At 44.4% G+C, this 20,128-nt stretch overlaps 1 protein-coding gene across 1 annotated transcript in view; it reads left to right on the top strand.

The window, feature by feature from the left end:
* Positions 1-16,519, top strand: part of MRRF (mitochondrial ribosome recycling factor) — a 54,588-nt gene extending 38,069 nt beyond the window's left edge. Inside the window, exons 6-7 of the mRNA XM_010852028.1 lie at positions 8,102-8,261; positions 15,957-16,519. Of these exons, the coding sequence (XP_010850330.1) occupies positions 8,102-8,261; positions 15,957-16,034 (238 nt within the window). The 3' untranslated portion in view covers positions 16,035-16,519. The remainder of the gene's footprint in view (positions 1-8,101; positions 8,262-15,956) is intronic.
* The last annotated feature ends 3,609 nt before the right edge of the window (positions 16,520-20,128 follow it).

The following is a 20,128-nucleotide window of genomic DNA, read 5'->3' as shown; positions in this document are numbered from 1 at the left end:
GCTTGCCCAGGGCCATACGGCTAAGCAGTGATAGATCTGGGGCCTCAAACCCTGGTTGTGTGGCTTCAGAGACTGTTCTTGTGAATGCTTCCTTGTGATCTGGGGAGGAAAAACTAATCGTGCACAGGTACCCAGCCTCGAAGTGGCAGAGCTGGGGGTGGAAATCAGCCTTGGCCACCACACCTGTGTTATCCTGTACGTGAGAGCAGAAGGCAGAGTTACCTCCATGAATCCCTGAACTTGGATTTCCAACCTTTGGGTGACAGGGAAGGAGAAAACGAGTGACTTCATCTTGATCACTCAGCTGGGAGTGTTGAGCTGTGACCCCTGACCTCAGCTTCCTCTCTTTCCATCATGCTGGGCTGTATTTCAGGACGGCATGTCTGCTTAGCCAGGCCTCGGTCACAGGACAGGCCTTTGAAAGCAGGTGCCTAGTTATATGTCCTCAGAAAAATCGATGGTACTGCTGATGGTAGAAGTCTTTCCAAAGTGTGTGTATGATTTTCTTTGGGCTAGAAGGACACCGCATGTTTTTATGAGACACATTAGTGCCTGTTAGACTGGCTGGTGAGCTGTGGGCAGGGTGCCGTATGCAGTGGGGGGTGGCTAGGAGAGAGGGGAGGGAGAATCATGTCCCTAGGAGTGTAGGAAGTCTGGCAGTACTACACAAACAAACACATTTCCTTCAGGGCCAGCAGCCCCACAACATCGGGCAGCGCCCACCAGCGAACAGTAAAACAGGGCCTGCGACTGCTGCTGACTGCGGGCCGATGCTGCCGTGTGGGGAGGCGACCCATCACGGAGACGGGCATCAGGGCTTCTCTCGGTGGAGCCGTCAGAGACGTGTTTACGCAGGCTGTTTGTTCCCTGGAAGTGCGAGTCCCTTCTTCTCCCTCAGCCTGTCCCAGGCTTCTGAAACCCAGCTCCTGTCTCCCGGGGCCCCCATGCCCACCCTCCTCTCTTCCCATCCTGTCCTCCGGCGGCCCACCAGCTGGTCAGTAGCCTGAGCTGCTGGTGACTCAATCCTCTGCTCTCTCTCCGACTGCTCACATACTGTGGTCCCCCAGCTTTGGAGATTCTGCAGTTGGAATAGGAAAGCGGCTGCACTGTGTGTGCTGGAGTGTGTGCACACTGCGGTGTGCTGAGCCTGTGCCACCGTCATCTCATTTAATCCTTGCTCCCGCCCTCTTAGTAATATTCTTACTCCTACTCTACACACGAGGAGACTGAGTCTACAGAAGTCCAACAGTGTGCTCACGGTTCTGAAGCTAACAAGTGGCAAAGCAGGGATGCCAGCTTAGGTCTTCCTGGCTCTGAAGCACATCATTTCTACCTTTTTAAGTCCCCCCTAAGTGACCAAGGACACTTTTGAAGTCTGATGTCTTATAATCTGGTTTTTACCACAATTGCCACACCGAGCGTAGCTTCCTCTGATGTACCTCGGTGAGTGTCTTTGCACATGTCCCATTCTCGTTGAAGCCATAGGAAGTATCGTTTCAGTATCTGCTGTGTGAGTGGCTAGCGGAGCATGCCCCTCAGCTTATTGTTTATGGGAACACACTCAAGGAGTTCTGCAGGAAGGCCCCCATCCAGGATGTTCCTGGAAGACCCGCCTGGTGGGGTTTGTACAAACAAAGCGTGACCCTGCCAGCTCAGCTGAAGCCCTGCCTTATGCTGGGAGGATCTCTGACCCCAGCGGAAAAGGCTGCTCTCTTCATCACTCACCCGGGAGGCTGCTGCAGGCTAGTCGTGAGCTCTCTGTCCGCCTGCCAAGAGGCTTCGGGGCAGACTCTTGCCTTATGCTTAGATCTGGTTGGTACCTTGGTTTCTGCACAAAATCCAAGTCTGATCTCACTTCTGCTTTACTCATACATCTGTGATATTCTGTGTTGGTCTTAGAAACAGTCTACTCTTTTTTTTTTTTAATTGTAGTGTGATATACATAGGACGTTCCTGTAGCTCAAGTGGTGAAAAATCTGCCTGCAATGCAGGAGACCAGGTTCAATCCCTGGGTCGGGAAGGTCCTCTGGAGAAGGGAATGGCAATCCACTCCAGTATTCTTGCCTTAAAAATCTACCATTTCAGTTATTTTTAAATGTCCAGTTCAGTGGTATTAAGTACATTTACACTACTGTACAATCTCCAGAACTCTTTTTGTCTTGTGAAACTGAAACTTTGTACCCATTAAAAGCAACAGCTCCGATTCCCAGATCCCCCAGGTCCCTGGTAATTGCTGTGTTATTTTCTGTGTCTGTGAATTTAACTATACCAGGTGACATCATATAAGTAGAATCATGTAATATTTGTCCTGTTGCTGCTGCTGCTGCTGCTAAGTCGCTTCAGTCATGTCCGACTCTGTGTGACCCCATAGACGGCAGCCCACCAGGCTCCCGCATCCCTGGGATTCTCCAGGCAAGAACACTGGAGTGGGTTACCATTTCCTTCTCCAATGCATGAAAGTGAAAAGTGAAAGTGAAGTCGCTCAGTTGTGTCCGACCCTCAGCGACCCCATGGACTGCAGCCTACCAGGCTCCTCCATCCATGGGATTTTCCAGGCGAGAGTACTGGAGTGGGTTACCATTGCCTTCTGTTGAGTCTAGCTTATATCATTTAGCATAATCTTTTCAAGGTTTATACATGTTATAGCAGAATTCTCTTGCCTTTTTAAGGCTGAGTCATATTCCACTGAGTGTATCTACCCAGTGTAAATGTCCATTCATCTGTCAGTGGATCTGCTAAGTCAGAAAGCGGCATCGAAGGGCCTGCCTACTAGTCTTGCCCCTGCTAGGCTCACCGGCCTCCTCTCTGGTTGTAGTCCTTCTCCTCTGCTTTCTGTGCTGCAGCCACGCTGCCTTTTTTCAGTTCCCCAAGAGCAGGACCCTCCTCACCTGGAATAAGGCCTTTATTTTACATGGACCATTTGCTCTGGTGGGAATGACCTTTGCCTAGCTTCTCCACTCTTACTCATCTGAACTTAAATATCCCTTAACTTAAGTATCGTCACATTTTCTTCTGGAGTCCCACAGGAGAGTGTGGTCAGCCCCCTGCTTATTATTTTCATAGAGCTCTTCATGTCTTTATCATGGTTCTTACCGCTGTAACTTATTGATTAACTGTGCATGTGTTTGTTTAATGACTGCCTTCCTTGTCAGACTGTAAACTCACTCTGACATAGTGGATGGAACACAGCAGGTGCCCAGTAAATAGCTACTGAATGAAACTGTAAACTAAGTGAATGAATTAATATCAGAAAGAGAAATGTTAAATTACTAATCAGATCTCAAAAAAATCATCTTACGGGAACCTAGGTTGTTTGCCCTGTGATTTCTCATTTGATAAAAACCTTGAGTAAACTCTTCAGTATTTGGAGGTACCTCTGTAGTTGCCCTCGGGCTTTCCATGGGGGCTCAGTGGTAAAGCTCCAGCTGCCAGTGCAGGAGACGCAGGTTCCATCCCTGGGTTGGGAAGATCCTCTGGAGGAGGAAATGGCAACCCACTCCAGTATTCTTGCCTGGAAAATCCCATGGACAGAGATGCCTGGTGGGCTATAGTGCATGGGGTCACGAAAAGTCAGACACGACTGAGCACGCACGCACACACTATAGTTACCGAACATGAACAGCAGTAGCCACAAAGGCAACTTAGGTTTTCTGGTTGTTTATTTCCTACCATGCTTTGTACCGTTCACTTTCCGTATATTATCTCGCCTATCCTCATAAGAACTCTGAAAGGGGCTTTCTGTTTGTTTATTTTCAGTCCCTTTTTCCAGATGAGAGGACCAGGGCTCAGAGAGTTTAAATCGCTTACTTAAGGTCACTCAGCCAGTACCTGGCAGGTGCAGAAGTGGAGGGGTGTCAGGGGTGGTTGGAGCACCTTCCTCTCTGCTAGCACCCTTCCCCTCATTAATAGAGAGAACTCAGTTTCTCTCTGTTTTATAAATGGGGTGTCTGCCTTGATTTTCTTTGAATCCAGAGTTTTCTGGCTAAAGAAGCATTTGAAAACCCCAGGTCTTCAGAACAAATGCGATGCCCCTTTTTCAGCCTCACGCCTGTCTCCTACCGTGCTTCTGCCTGGAGTGCCCTGTCTTCTGCAGCCAGTGAGTCGCTATGCATCTCTAGGGCACTTCCCAAACCTCACAGCAGAATGAGCTGTGCTCTCCATGTGCTCCTTCCTCCTGCAGAAAGCCTGTCCCTCCATCCCAGCAGTGCTCTTCCTCAGCAGTGGTTGACGAGTCTGTCTGCGCTGCTGGACTGGGCCTCTGGAGAAGTTGGACCAGGCCTCCCTCATCTCTGGCGCTCCTCAGCCCGGCCCAGGATCTGGCAGTGAACCCTGGGGCCCCCGCCAATGCTTGATGAGTGAATGCAGGCCAAGTGCAGAGCGGGTGCTCAGAACCAACTGGCTGAGCCGAGAGCCTGAAATACAACTAGCCTGAGCTCACAGAACCTCGTGAATGCGAGATGGAGATGATCAGATGTATTAATCACTGGTTTGGAAAGGCATTACAATATTTCCATAATAGAGTATGTTTCTTTTCTAAAACAGATGTGCCCTTGTTGTTTCATGAGGAAGTAATTAAGTGTGTTTGATTAAAACATTCATAGACGCTATCATTTATTCAAGGCTACTACTATATGCTGCTGTCTTTACTGGTGCTTTATATACATCATGTTTGCTTCTCGCAATCCCCTGGACAAGGTGTTTTCATAATCTTTGCTTCAGAGATGAAGAAACTGAGGTGGAGAGAGATTGAGTAGCTTGCCCGCTTCTGAGTCAGCTTCTGAGTGATAGATACAGGAATAAAACATGTCTGACTGTACTTCAGAACCGAGCCTTTCCATCACCCTGACTGCTTCCGATCTTGTAATTCTGGATTCGTTCAGCTCAGCACCACCCGGAACCAGCATGCAGATGACTCTCTTCCTCTCAGCACTTCTTGTGCCTGGCATCCCCTCCCCCTCCTCCCTTCTCCCTCGCACCCTCACTGTACTCCCCCACACACCCTCACTGTACCCCCCACACCCTCACTGTACTCCCCACACCCTCACTGTACCCCCCACCCTCACTGTACCCCCCCACTTTCTTAGATTATTGCCTCTGTATTTGCATCCTGAAACTGACATATTTTTGTCAATGTCAATAATTAAATACTACAATGTGTGGAAACTGGTTTCAATAGTGTAATAGTGTCACAGTTTCATTAATCAATATAAAAAATATTTTATTAAGGCCAAATTACATATATTATGATTTTGTTTTCTTTATGTAGCCATTTACTCTCAAGATTTTTTGAGTCCCAATTTGTATAGTTTTGAACATGTGATTTTTTTTTCCCCCTCCATGTAAAATATAAGTGTAGTAAAAAAAACAGTTGGTTAGATACATTTTTTAATTTTTTTAAAGATTGTCTAAAAAGCAAGCTATTTCAAGTTATATATGAAATGTTAGATTGAAATACTTCTCTGTAGAGAAGTTTAAGAGGTTTCTTACAGACTTAGATTCATTTATTTTCTGCCCCTCCTAGTGTTTCAGCAGGATTAAGCTTTTTGAATCAGCGGATCAAGTTTTAATTTTCCTGTTCCTTCCTTATACTGACATATGCTTTGGCAGAACAAAAAAGAGACCTAAACATGTCAGCATGATTTTTGTTCAATGAATTAAAAACCATAAAAGTAACAAGATCTGATCCAAATCCCTAAACTCCTGACATGGTGGTTTTGTCCTTTTCAGTCCCAAGATTCATATTACTGACTTTGAAAAAAGCTTTCTGCCTGGAAGCAGAAGGAATGGCAGCAGCACATAATTTATTTGAAATAGACTGCAAGAGGTAGGCAGCCTGGAGTAGCAGGAGGAATGCAGGCTGGAAGGTCTGGATGTGAATCCCAGTTCTGTCACTCAAGCCCGCAGGCGGGTTACTTAGTGCCTGCGTACCTCAGTTTCCTCATTGGAAAGTGGGGGTTTTAGAATCTAGTTTGATGAGTTGTTGTGAGGTTCAGTGAGGGAATAAAGTACTCACCTAGCACTGAGGGGTTTAATACTGGTAGGAGTCAGGATTATTTTCATTTTGAGAATATTTTGAGAATTTGAGAATTTTGTGAATTCAAATAGCTGGATCCGGAAGGATTTATTTATCACTCAGCTGCCCACTTTATCTTCACGGCTTGTCCTGGCTCAAAATCCTTTCATTTTTTTTCTCATCCTATCAGAGAAAACGTACTAGGTAAATGCACTAAATCTTTAACTCCTATTTGTCACTGTTTCACATGGAACACTTATACCCAGGATTTGGGATTATCCTTCATAAGCCAGAATCATGTTGACTTAAGGGTCAGGAACCATATGCCAGTGATGTCCAGTTCAGGATTCAGGAGGCAGAGCATTTTTTCATACTAAGACTATTGGCCTTTGAAGCAGGCCAGCATAGATTTGGCTTTGTGTAAGATACCAAACTTTTTCATCCGTAAGATGGAGTTTGTGATCTTATAAGACCCTCTATGATGCGGCTTTCCACCTCTTTTCTTCTTACTCCCTTCTTTGTTATCTGTGGCCCATTTGGTTCCTCATATGACCACAGTCTCCTGGTAACCTAAAGCCTTTGTGCATGCTTTTTCTTCCTCCTGGAAATCCCTACCAATACTGGCAACTTGCATGTATTTTTTAGATCCTTGTGGGCTATTAGTCGAGATAGGATGAGCAGTGCTGTAGTAACAAGCAGTCCCCCAAATCTCCATGCCTCAAACAGCAGAAACATTTCTTGTTCACACCACGTGGGGCACTGTTCACCATTGTCTCTCTGGGACCCAAACTGACGGAAGTTCCCTCTCAACCTGCGCTGCAACCAGCAGGGACAGATGTGGTAGAGCGCATGTGGGCTCATAAGGCGACACCCATTCTGCTCACATCTCATCAGCCAAAGCAAGTGGTGCAGCCACACCAATCTTCAGAGGGGAGGGGAATGCATTCCTGCTGGAAGGAATCAGGATCAGAATACCAGTGAACAAACCTAATGCCAGCCGCACTCAGGTATTGTTTCCTCAGGAAAGTCTTCCCTCCCTCTACTGACCCCTCCCCAAACACAGACATGCTGTGTTGTAAGTCTCTTTACTTAGCGCTCTGCCTAGCTAAGCTCCCTGGGAGCAGGACAGAGGTCTGTCACCTTCATCATAGCATACTTGGTACAACCAGCACGCTGGGCCTCACAGGTAGTAGTGTGCACACGACCAAGAAACCACGGCAGGACAAACGTGTTGGCCTTTGTGATGATTAAGTGTAAAACAGGAATAATAACTGCTTCATACAGTTGTGAGGGTCAGCTTACAAAAAGTTCTAGAGTGCCTGTCCCAGGGATTTATAATAGGCCTTCAGTGTGCTCACTGTTGTTATTATGATAAGGATATTAATAGTTAAAATAACTGACATTTATTAAGCATTTTTAATATGCCAGACACTCTCATGGGTACTTTATGGAAGTTAAATGGTACAGTATTCTCATGTGTTGTGTCTGGGTCAGTGCTAAAGGGATTCACAAGTAATTTGTCATGATAATAGTTAAGATTCTGAAGGTTATTATTTATTTGTTTTGGATGATTTAGAGGTATAGAGATGGTGCTGTTTCTGTAGCATCTCATTCATTGGCATTGCTTTCTTTAGTTGGAGAGAAAGGGGTGGAATTACAGCTAATAGTTGCTTTCTTTTAAAATGTGCCAGGGTCAGTGCTAAACAAGTGACACAGACCATCCCATAATCTTCACACCACCCCTTTAAGTCAGGTACTGACAATCCCATTATACAGATGGGAACTCTGAGGAAGGGAAGTCAGTTATGCGTCCAGTAAGAGGCATGGCGAGGATTTAACTTCAGGGCTGCCTAGACTCTCTGGCTCATGATTTTAAGCAGCACACTTACTATCCTCAGTTATCTCATCAGGAACCTTCCTTGACCCTGAACATCCTCCTGGGTGTGTGTCAGGAATTTGAAGATCTTCCACTGACGGAGAGTACAGTTATAAACTGCTGAGCTAGTGCATAAAGTGATGTTGAATTCTTGGCAGGCAGTTCATACATGGGATGATTTTATTGAACTGTTTTTTTTTGTCTTTTATCAGAGTAACCCGGGAGCACAGAGAAATGCTGGTGAAGCTGGCTAAACAGAACACGAACAAGGCCAAAGACTCTTTACGGAAGGTTCGTACCAACGCAATAAATAAGGTGAAGAAATCAAAGGACAAGGCCTCCGAGGACACCATTAGGCTCATAGAGAAACAGGTACCGTTGCCAACGATGTCATGTTTACGTATCTGACCCAGAAAATCATTGTTCACATCTGAAGTGAAGAAAATGAAAACAGAGTACCCCCAGTTCTTTCACTGACATGATTGCCATTGGCTGAGTCTGTCTTGGGCCTGGCCCTGCGCTGGACCCTGGGAATACAGAGGAGGGGAGGAAGCTACTGACCATACTGTGTTCTAGGCTCTAACCTGAGCACTTTACGACACTTAATTCATCCTCATCACTGCAAAGTGAGGTGGGTGGGTGGTAAGGAAACTGAGGTTCACAGGAGGGAGGTAACTTGCCCAAGGTCACGCTGCTGGTAAATGGTAGCCACAGGATCCAAACCCAGCAGACTGATCTCAGAGCCTCTCCTCTGAGAGCTCTCCTGTCTGTGCTTGGTTGTCTGGGTGCTGAGAGGTGAGGACCTGGCCCTGTTTTTAGTGTGTTGAGTAAGCGCACTTGAACAAGTCTTAAAGGAGCAACTGGAGTGAAACAGAGACAAGGGGGAATGGTTAACAGCATGTACAAAGGTGTGGTGATGGAAAGGAGCACTGTTCAATGAGATAACTGTGGCTTCGACCCAGGATGACACAGAAGGGCAGAGATGACAGTGGCCAGTTCATTGCAGGTCTCCTATACCAGGTTGAGGAGTTTGAACTTTAACATGTCCAGAGGTTCCCATGTTGGCTCTGCATCTTTATTGGTCATTGTGGCCACACTGATGCTGCATAGCATACTACCTCGAAATTCAGTGATGTATATTTCAAGCATTTTCTTATTCCTGTCCCTGTGGGTCAGCTGGGAGGTAGCTGTTCTAAGCTGAGCTCAATGTGGCTCAGCCACTGGGACTTCCCAGGTGGCGCTAGTGGTAGAGAACCTGCCTGCCAATGCAGGAGATGCAAGAGATGCAGGTTCGATCCCTGGGTTGGGGAGATCTCCTGGAGAAGGAAATAGCAACACGCTCCAGTATTCTTGCCTGGAGAATCCCATGAACAGCTGGCAAGCTATAGTCCGTAGCATTGCACAGAGTCGGACACAACTGAAGTGAGTTAGCATGCACCTTCTCAGATCTTGGATGGGGCTCAAATTGGCTCACATCTCTCTCAATCTTCTGGAGTCAACAGGCTTCACAGGGCATCTTTTCATGGCAACAGCAGATGGCAAGAGCATAAGCCACTCAAGTACATTTTAAGCACCCGCTCTTTTCACATCCCACTGGCCAAGCAAACCTTACGTGCCAAGCCCAGTATCACTGTGGAGGGAAAGTATATATGTTCATGGAGGTCTAGGGGTGGGGGCGAATACTTGTTGAGCGATAATCTAATCTGTCACGGCATTAGAGTCACTTGAGGAGCTAACAAAAATATGGTTATATGGGGACCCTGCTCCCAGAGATTCAGTCAGTGAGTCAGGGGTGGGGCCTAGGGTTCTGCATTTTAAAATGCTCCCCAGGTGATTCTGATGCAGTGACTCCCTTGAATGATTATATTTTCAGACAGCAGAGCTTCACACTTGTGTTTGAAGATTGACTATGGTGGCTGGGTGGAAACCAGATTGTAAGAGGCATAACTGAAATTGGGAGGCTGCTGCAGGAATCCAGCCAGGAAATGATGATGGCCTGAACTTGTGTGGTACCCATGTAATTAAGACAGATAGATTAAAAAAAAAGACAGAAAGATGATTTACCAGTATTGGGGAGACAGTATGTTTAGCTTATAAACATTATAAGGGGCTTTTCCAAAGCCTCCATCATCCACGATAAAAGCATTATGTTACGAAGATTGAACAGGAGTGTGGGCAGGATAGGGCATAAAGAGGGAAGATGGGGAGGCCAGAAGAGTCGTTAGGGGGTCATGAGGACCCCCTAAATTGACTATTCCTTCCTCTTAGACTAACAGAATGCTAGTCATAGAGCAGGCCCAACAGTTACTCAGGGAAGAATTTTAGATGAATGTCTGGGCGTCCTACCTTTTCTGATTCAGTAGGTCTGCATAGGAATGTGTATTTTTGAAAGGCTCCCCAGACAAGGAAAAACAGAAAAGGTAGTGACCGGAAGCATGGCAGTGCACCCCTGTAATGGCACCGGGGTTAGAAAGAGGTTGTTCTACACTTGATGTCATGTGACCCTGGGCAAGTGACTTGACTTCTTGGAGTCTGTTTCTCTGTGAAAAGGGCTTTGGAATTCCTGCTGTGAAGGGATACCCTGGGGATGCTAGAAGCACCGTGAGAGTGTCTGACTCTGAGCCCCTCAGGGCTCCCTTTATGCTCTCTCTGTGGCCTCCTCTTTCCTTGCATTAGCTCAGAGACTCGTAAACTGGCCTGGCCTTTGCTGGGCACTCACCAGGCCTTGTAAGAGTCCAGCTGGGCCAGCTCCTTGTCCACCTCCCAGGGGGTTTCATCGCTCTAGCAGACACTTGGCCTTTCCGTTGCTTTCCGGTGGTGAGCCTGTAACCTCTGACGCCCTTCAGGTACTCTCTCAGCAAGTCTGGGCCTCTGCCTCAGGGACCAGAGCCCATGCTCCTTGGAAAAGGAAGAACAATCACATGACCGGCACTTATTTTTTTTAAATGTTTTCTTTACTTGTGCTTAAAAAAAATTATTCAAGTAATGTTAATTTATAACACTGTATGTTCCATGTATACATTATTCTACAACATTCTTTTTCAACTTCTGTATACCCTACAGTGTGTTCATCAGCAGAAGTTTAGTTTCCATCCATCACCATGCACATTGACCCCTCCTTTAACCCTTTTGCACTCCCCTCACATGTTTGGTGTAGGCCTTCAGGGTGATCTCTGTAAACATATGGAATATTACAAGAAAAAAGGTCATGCTATATATAGTATTACATGATACATCCAGGGCAATAATCTTTATTATTTAAGATATTATCACTTAAATATTAGCTCTTACCATTGTTGTTAATAACTTTAATTACTGTCGTATGGTTAAAAGTTTGGGTAAGAAAATATTCAGGAGACAGCCATGTGCACACTTCATTTTGTTCATTTTTCCCCAGTTGAAGGCATCAATCTGGAGTTTTAGGTGTGCTTTTTTATTGTTGTTATTTATTAATTTTTTAAAATAAGCAAGACAGGAACTGATTGCTGCTTTATCAAAAAGCTTTTAAAAATGTATTTTTAAATTTTGTTTCTGATTATCAAAGCAGTGTAGTAGGCTCCTTGTAGAAAATGTAGAGAATTCAGAAGACTTTAAAAATGGGGAAAATTCACCCTATAGTCTTGGATTTGGGGATGTTTCTCCTTTTCCCCCTTTTTTAACTACTTAGTTAAAAAAAATATTTGGTAGTTTACTTAATAACATATCCTTTATTTGTTATATTTATTTTTCAGTTTTTTGACCATGTTGGGCAACATGTGATATCTTAGGTCCCTGACCAGGGATCACACCCACGCCCCCTGCATTGGCAGTGTGGAGTCGTAACCTCTGGACTGCCAGGGAAACTTGGAAACTTAACTACATAGCTTTTAACGTGATCAAACAACTTTCTATCCAGTTTTTTATTTTCTGTTTAGCATTAAGATTATTAGCATTTTCTTCTTCTTCTTAAAAAACTCTTTGTAAACAGCCACACTCTGATGGTTGCAAAATAGTCCCTCTTGTGGTTATACCGTAATTCACTTTCATAAGCCCTCTTTTTGGACATTTAGTTTGTTTAAACTTTTTTGTTATTATAAATAAGGTTGCAGTGAATGTTTTTATACATAGATCTTTGTTGAGTTGACTTCCCTAGGATAGAGTCTCATGTGTGGAATTATAGCACAAAGAAATGCATATTTTTAAGGTTCTCAGTTTGTACTGTCTAAATCACTTGCAGGGTGTTTAGAAAATATGTATTTTAAAAATTCTTGGCCTTTTCTAATCCTTGACATTTGAACCTAACATTTTTGATGTGAACTTAAAAGTGTTGCTTACCTTGGAAGTATTGCTTTTATTTCCACATTCCACAGAAAAGATTTATTCTTTCTATAAATCCATAAACCTTGCTAGAGGATAATATACCTATACATTTCTGATTTATCGACTTAGGGATTTATCCAAAATAAGTTATCAAGAATCTTATCTACAGAGTTGTCCGTTGATGTATTATGTAGAAAAGAAAACTGGGGAGAATTCCGTGGTGGTCCAGTGGTTAGGGCTCCATGCTTCCCCAACAGGGGACACAGGTTCGATCCCTAGTCAGGGAGCTAAGATCACACATGCCGTGTGGTGCAGCTGGAAAAACAACAACAACAACCTGAAAACTGTCAAAATTTCTGATAGTAGTAAAATAGCTTGTTTTAGATCCATTCACTGGACTTTATATATAGACATAAAAACACTTACAGCCACAGTTAATTTTTTATTATAAGTTTTACATATGTGAACAGGTTGGCAGCTTATTTACTTCAGAATATTAATGGTCACTTGGATTATGAACAATTGTAATTTTATTCTTTGTGAAATTTCTTTTTTAAAACCTTTTCCAAAATTTTTTTGAGGTCAGATTTTTTAAAAAGCGTTTCATCTTTGGTATACAGGAATAAAAGGGTTCAGTGGTATGTTCTCTCCACGCAGTCATGTCTCACCCCTACCTCTTCCCCACAGCCTTCCCAGCCTCCAGCCCTGGCCAGCTCTGTTGAACAAGGACCAAGGTCTTCCCCCTCGGGACTCTTGACATCTGCCAGCCTGCTGTCCCACCTTTGCTTCAGTTTGCTACAAGTGGGTCTGCTGAACAAAAAAGCACTTGGCAGAAACCACCAGTAAATTTAGCCAAGGTCCTTTCACTGCTCCCTTTTACTGAGAAACAGAGCCGTTCTGAAGTGAAGCTGGGTGCTAGTGGGGCTGAAGGGCTCCTAGCAGACTGTGCGGGCGGGCAGGCAGGCAGGCAGGCTGGGCTGAGTGAGGCACTGCCCGGGAGACACCCCCCACGGCGCTGTGGGTGTTCCGAGCTGTGCTACCCAGGTCTGCCCCACGGTGTACGCTGTGCTCTTACCACCCCCCTTTTCTGTCTCTACCTTTCATTTTCTTGAACGTATAAGGAGCCAACATTGATGATGACGGTCATGACCATGACAGTGATGGCACTGATGATGTTATCATCTTTTTGAGGCAGCATATTGTAATGGAAAGAGCTCTTGCTGTGGAGACTGACTTGAATTCAAATCCTAGCTCTTTCACATCTCAGCTTTTAAGGTCAGCAAATGGCTTCACCTTTCTGAGCCTCTGTTTCTTCTTCTGTAAAGTGGGAACAGTAATGCCTGTCTCACAGGATTTGGCAAGAGGACCAAATGACACAGCATACTTAAAAGCAGCTAGTGTGCTGGCTGGTCTTCAGTAGCCATTTGTGCTATTTGTCCATCCTGCTCCTCTCCCAACCTTGTGACTTTGACTGTGGGACAGGGATGGATGGTTTTAATGAGTCTAGCACAGCCTCCTTTGAATGAAGAAGGGTTAGGCCAGGTGCTGTGAAGTAATGCGTGTAAAGTTTTTAGCCCAGCGTTTGGCTCTTAGTAAATAGATGCTGCTGTTCGTATCCTTGTTATTTTCATTAATTGATTAAATTAAAAAGAAGTCAGAAAGTGATAGTAAAAATCAGAGTAACACAAGCAACATTTGCATAGCAAATAACGTTTAAACACACTTGCATATTCATGATCTCATTTAACCCTCACAATTCCTTTCTGAGGGAGGGACTCACATCCACATTGAAGAGATGAGGAAACTGAGACTCAGGGTGGGGAAATGACTGGCACCCTGTCGCCCCACTGAGAGCTGAAGCCAGAACCGTGTTACCAGCTGGTTCCTCCAGGTGCCCTTCCTCCCCTCAGTCCCAGCCTCTGTCCTCAGACACCATCTTTCCAGAGGAGGCTTGCAGCCCTCGTTCCTGGCTGCCTCAGGCTACCAGCACACGGGTGCTGGAGTGCTGCTGGGCACCACGCCACACCCCACACAAGGAGGCTGCTCAGGGTGGGGGCACAGGAAGCCTCTCAGGGGCTTGTGCCAGCTGAGCGAGGATTCCAGGCAGCCACTCTGAGCTGGTCCTGTTCGGAGTGCCCAGCAGCCCCAGCAGCTTTGCTCTCCCCTCTTCCAAAATGTGCAGCTGCTGCTATGGTAAGAGTCTGGCTGTCTCCCTGCCTGGGACCAATTGCTCCAAATCCTTTTTAGTTGCTGTCCTTTCCAGGGCATTTATTTCCCAGTTCCTGGCCAAGGCCTGTGGTCTGCAAATAAAGATGTCAAACAGCCGCTGTGCTGCTGAGCCCACAGAACTGGGTACCACACTGCCCCCTTCAAAGCTTCCTGCCTGAGGTCTCTTTTAGACATGGGACTGGAGGCTTGCAACACTTACTCAGTTGTATTGTTTCTTTTTTCGTTCTTAGAGGGAGTTTGTGTTTCCTACAGAAAATGTGGAGGATACAGAAAAGCACAGAAAACCAATAATTATTCATTTAGAAAATATTTCCTGAGCACTTGCTATGGACTAAGTTTTATGCTGAATGTGACAGATACCGACATGAATAATACATTTCCTGTCTTCCCATCACTAAAAGATAATCACTAGTAATATTTTGACACATTTTCTTCCAGTTTTTAAATATATTTGAGATCATTTCTTCTATGTATATACACATTTTGTATTCTTTTTTCTTGAATTCAAGGGTAACATGGGCATGTTTCCATGATGTTATAAATAATATCTTGAAACATTATTTCTTTTTCTCTGATTACAAAAGCAGTCCATGCTTGTTATAAAACAGACATGTCAGAACTGTATACTGGAATGTTATTTGTATTTATACCCTCTCTGTGAGAAGTAGACAGTCTTAACCCTTTTTAATGACTATATGTATTCAATTACATATACTATCATTTTAAGTTTTCTTATTTTTGATTATAAGCTTTGATAAATATCTTTGCATGTAGAACTTAAGGACATTTTCTCAGATTCTATTCATGTGATAATTTCCCAGTTGAGAGAGTTTGGGGTTAAAAATGATATGAACACTTGCATCAATTTGAATTCCTATCCATGATATGTGAGTTCATCCATTTCACCACAGCTCTGGTATTGACTATTATAATTAAAAACCGCAACATCAAATTTTGTTAACTGTGATAACTAAATTATATCTTGGTTTAATTTGCATTTCTTCAGTGTCTATTGAATTTTCCATGTTTGTTAACCAGATGTACTTCATCTTTTTTCAAGATTTTTTTTGCTGCTTGTTTATTGGGATCTTAATATTCTCCTTATCAATTGGTATGAGGGCCTTATATAGCAGAGTGTCTGAAGTGTAGGAAATTCTAGAGTTTCATTAAGGGACAGATTAGACTGACTTTTCTATACTGTTATAATTGTTAACTATTTGGGGGCTCTGCAGTCAGACTACCCAGGATTAAATTCTTGTCATTGCTACTTTACAGCTATGGATCCTGAACAAAACTGCCTCAGTTTCCTCATCTGTGAAATGGGAACATGACACTGTCTCATGGTGTCTATTTCTTCCTGTCCAGAGTCAGTAAGAGTATGTATACAAAGTTCTTAGTTCCGTGCCTGGCTGGGATGCAATTCACATGAGCTTTTGTCACCATTTTTATTTCCCAGATAACCTTCATAGTTCTAGAACATTTCTGCCCCTCCCCTTCTCATCCCCAGTTACCAGGTTGTCTCATTTTGTTTTTCTGCAGATCAGCCAAATGGCCGATGACACAGTGGCAGAGCTGGACAAGCATCTGGCCGTGAAAACCAAAGAGCTTCTTGGATGAAAACCCACCAGGGGCGGCAGTGCTCCAGAGCCCAGTTCCTAGTGGATCCCATGGGTGGCAAATCGGCACTTCTCTATTCCACCCATACGGAAAGTTGTCACCTTGCAGCTGTCAGTCCTAGTGACTGACGGCCTTCCAGGGGGACACTGTCTGCTCTCTTCCTCCTGTCCCCTGGCCACCGTATCTGCTCTGGGCCTTCTGACATGGGTGGTCCTCAGAGATGCTCTTGCTGACAGAAGGCCTGCACTTGGCCATTTGTCTTGACCATGACGTCACCAAGCTGTCAGGATCCTTGACAGCCTTGCGCTGTCTGCTCCTCCTCTCCGGAGCCTTCTTTTCAGACAGTTAGTCAGGCCCTGTCCCCACTTTTGCACTCTGCTTGGGCCAGTGAGCCTTCACCCATGTTGGATACCTTTGCTAGAGGCCCATTTTCACCAAACAGTAAAACCTAAATAAATTGGAAAGAATAACAAGCACAAAGGAAACGATGGGCTCGGTCTGGATTCATGATCTCCGAGGACCAGTGTGTAAAGCGTCTGGAACAGTGCTTTTGCTCTTTCCCCTTACCACCCTCCCACTCCTTGCCTGGCCAGTCCTGCTCACCTTTGGGTCTCAGCTTGGAGAGCATGTCCTTTCCCCCTGCCCCAACCTAGGGTGCCTGTTATTGGCTCTCCTAGCCCTGTCCACTGCTTTTATCTGAACCTCAGTTATTCTTTTTGATAATTAGTCTGTTTATTTTTAGTTTCCTTAGAAGTCGGCATAATGGAACATAGTAGTCTGGAACCACTATGGACCATAGTCTGGAACATAGTAGGCATTCAGTGTGTTATGAATGAATGGCAGATAGTAGCTGCTCCACAAATGCCAGCTTCCTTTCCTCTCTTTGCACCCTGAACACGGTTCTTCTCTCATGTTTCACTCTTGCCTCTGTCCTCAGCATTTACTCGGCAATGAGATCTCTGTCCCCAGGGCCTGCCTGTTACTGATGGACAAGTTGTTTATTGTGACGCATCTTTAGGTACTAGGTTAAGTTACGTTCTCCCCCCAGTAATTCTTTTCCCTTTGTTTGTTCATTCATTCATTCATAATCTAGCCGTCATGTGTTAGATTCATAACAATTCTAGGTAATCTTTTTAATCCTCACAGTAAACTCACAAGATGTAGATTATCTCCATTTTGCAAGTAGGAGAACTAAGACATGACGATATTAGATAACTTGCCCAAAGTGTTAGAGGGTTTCATTATCCATCGTCAGCCTGATTTTACAGAGAGCTCACAGAGGTTCGGTTTCTTGCCCGGGATTACACAGCTATCAACGGACAGACCTGGGCATCGCAGTGAGGCCTGATCTCAATCCTCTGCTCTGCCCACTGCATCCTGATGCCTTCACAAGCGGCGGAGCACCCTCTGTGTGCCAGGCACTGTGCTCCATGCTGGGACTACAAAGATGGGGGAGACATGGCCCCTGTCTTTGAGAGGTGCATGGTCACTGGATTGTGTTGCTGTCTTTGGTCTCTTGGCCAGAAAGTAGAAGGTCTCTTCCAGTTCTGCCAGATGTCTGCCTTTAGAACGGAACCCTCTCTGGCGGCAGCAGGGCCTGGCTACATTTCTTCCAAGCAGCATCCAAGTTCTCTCTGCTGTTTGTTTCCCCTCAGACTCTGTCCCCTGCAAGAGGTAATAAAGGTTGCCCTTCTCCCTCTGCTTGTACTGGCAGAGCACGCTGCACAATAGCCAGTGGGATTCAAGGTCAGAATTAGGTCAAAGATGAAAGAAGGGACCACAGTCTCCAGCCCCGCTTACCTGTCCTCAGTCCAACCACATTCACCAGCCCTAAGTAGCCATCACACGGTCAGAAATCAGCCAGGGGGAAGGACAGGGGAAGAAATAGCTATCAAGGGAAATATTTTTTTGGGGGTAAGCCACATGGCAGGGGCTTTGCAACAGTCTTTTGTGAGTGGCCGAAATCCCCCACTCACTACAAATGTGCTGCTCAGAGATGCAGGATTTTTTAATAAACAGAGGAAATGATAAATTATGTTGTAACTCCACTCCAAAGGCATTTGGTTCTTAACAGCCAAATCCTCTGTAGTCTTTAAATAAACAAAAACTTATTTGGTGAACAGACGGGGGGAAAATGAAAGATTTTCTGTACTTGGGTTCCACATGTCAACAATTTCTCTCCTGTGTGTATGTTGGCCAAAGCCGTATATCATGATAAATGAATAAAGGAAAACCTCGAGCCCAGGGCAGTCAGACGGCTCAGCAAATGGCTTTCAGCTGATTGCTCTATTTCGGTTGACATTTATCAAAGGGTTTCTCTGCTACTCTGCATGTCAGTCCTGCCGTGGTGGCAGGGACGAGGGGGAAACTACCTGTTTGGATGTGCTGAGGAGCGAGTGATGCTGAAGCAATTCATCCTCCCTTCTCAAGTCTCTCTCTCACAAAGGAAAACCGGGTATGGAAATTCTTACACTTGCCAGAAAAACTAACAACGTCTTCTGTTCAGTTCAACGGCTTTCAAAGTCCCATGAAAAATACAGGCCAAAGGGAATTTGGGAACTTCTTTATCTGTTTATTGTTTCTTCTTTCTTGTGTGTGTGTGTGTGTGTGTGTGTTGGAAATTACAGAAGAAACTGGAAGGTAAAAAGTTAAAAAGAAACATCTCTTACAAATCCTGAATTGCATACTCCCCTTTAACAATTAGATGTATGTACTTCCAGACCTTTCCCTATGTGTGTGTAGTTTTTTGAAAAACAGGGATGTGCACCATTCTGTTTCTATTTTGAAACTTGACTTTTTTTTTTAACTCAACATATGGCCCTCTAGCCATGTGTGAACACATAGAAAAAAAATTCATCCTTTTTCATTGCCTTACAGTATTCCATAATAAGGATGTAGTATAACTTATTATCACTCCCATGGTATTTTAAAAAAATAATTTCAACTGCATTGGAAGATGGTTCTATTTATTTATTTATTTTGAGAACAAAGAAACCCTCATCTAAGTTGATCTTTTTTTGAGGTCCTAGTCAGCCTCAGACTACCATTTATTAAGTCCCTACTGTAAACCAGGTACCATGCTGAACACTTTACATGTGTTATTACATTTAAATGTCTGAACAGTCCTAGTTGTGGTAGGTAATAGTCCTATCTGTGTTTATGTATTAGAAAACCAAGGTTCAGAAAGGGTACACACAGCTATTAAGTTCTGGAGTAAAGTTTGAGACCCAGATCTAACTTTTAAGTGGGGCCCCTGATCAGTACTCTTCAGTTTGTAAGCATTCATTAAGTACTGACTCAGAATGCCCCCAGCAGTTTCTGGGCCCTGAGGGTGATATGAGGGAAGCAGAGAGCTCATTTTATAAAATGATTAGAAAACTCTTTCTAGCAAAGGGCTGCATGCAGAACAGTCCAGTGGCTGGCACATAGACAACGCTGAAGAAATGGTAGCTCTTATGGAGACAGTTAAGATTGCATGTTTATTCCTCCTCTAGAACCTATTGGAGAATCAGGGAGCGAGTGGAAAGACCATCCAGAAGTGAATACTGATAATAACCTCAATAATAGTATTGACAGCATCAGTAACTAATATTTGGCTTGGTGCTTTGTAGTTTTCAAAGTTCTATCAATACATCCTTTATCCCATTGGAACCACTGGGTGAAGCTTTGCAAGTTCTTTTGCTCTAATAAGGGTCAGTTTTCATTATGTGTGTAAACCGGTACATTCTCTATTTTGAGGGGTACAAGTTTTGAAATGAACACTATACATGGAGATATCTCCATGTGGGTATATATGGAAAATACATTTCGTCGATTACGTTGTTTACGTTTTCTGTGTTTTGCTTGTTTTTGGCCCTTGGCTGAGAGCTGGACTGCAGGTGGTGTGTTTCAGCCTCCTGTTACTAGCAATTCTGCTTCTGCACTTGCTGTAATTTCTGCTCTCTGAAAGTGCTGGTGTGTTGTTTGCTGCAGAGATAGCCTGAGTCACACCTTCTTCGTCTCATTCAGTGTCAGGAGTCTGAATTCTGTCTTGTCATAGATCAAGATCGCAGCCCTCGCTTTCTTTCTGTTTACATTTGCTTGGTGTATCTTTC

This window comes from Bison bison, unplaced genomic scaffold (genome assembly GCF_000754665.1).
Source record: "Bison bison bison isolate TAMUID 2011002044 unplaced genomic scaffold, Bison_UMD1.0 scf7180017864307, whole genome shotgun sequence".
NCBI lineage: Eukaryota > Metazoa > Chordata > Mammalia > Artiodactyla > Bovidae > Bison > Bison bison.
This window is presented reverse-complemented; position numbering and strand designations above follow the sequence as displayed.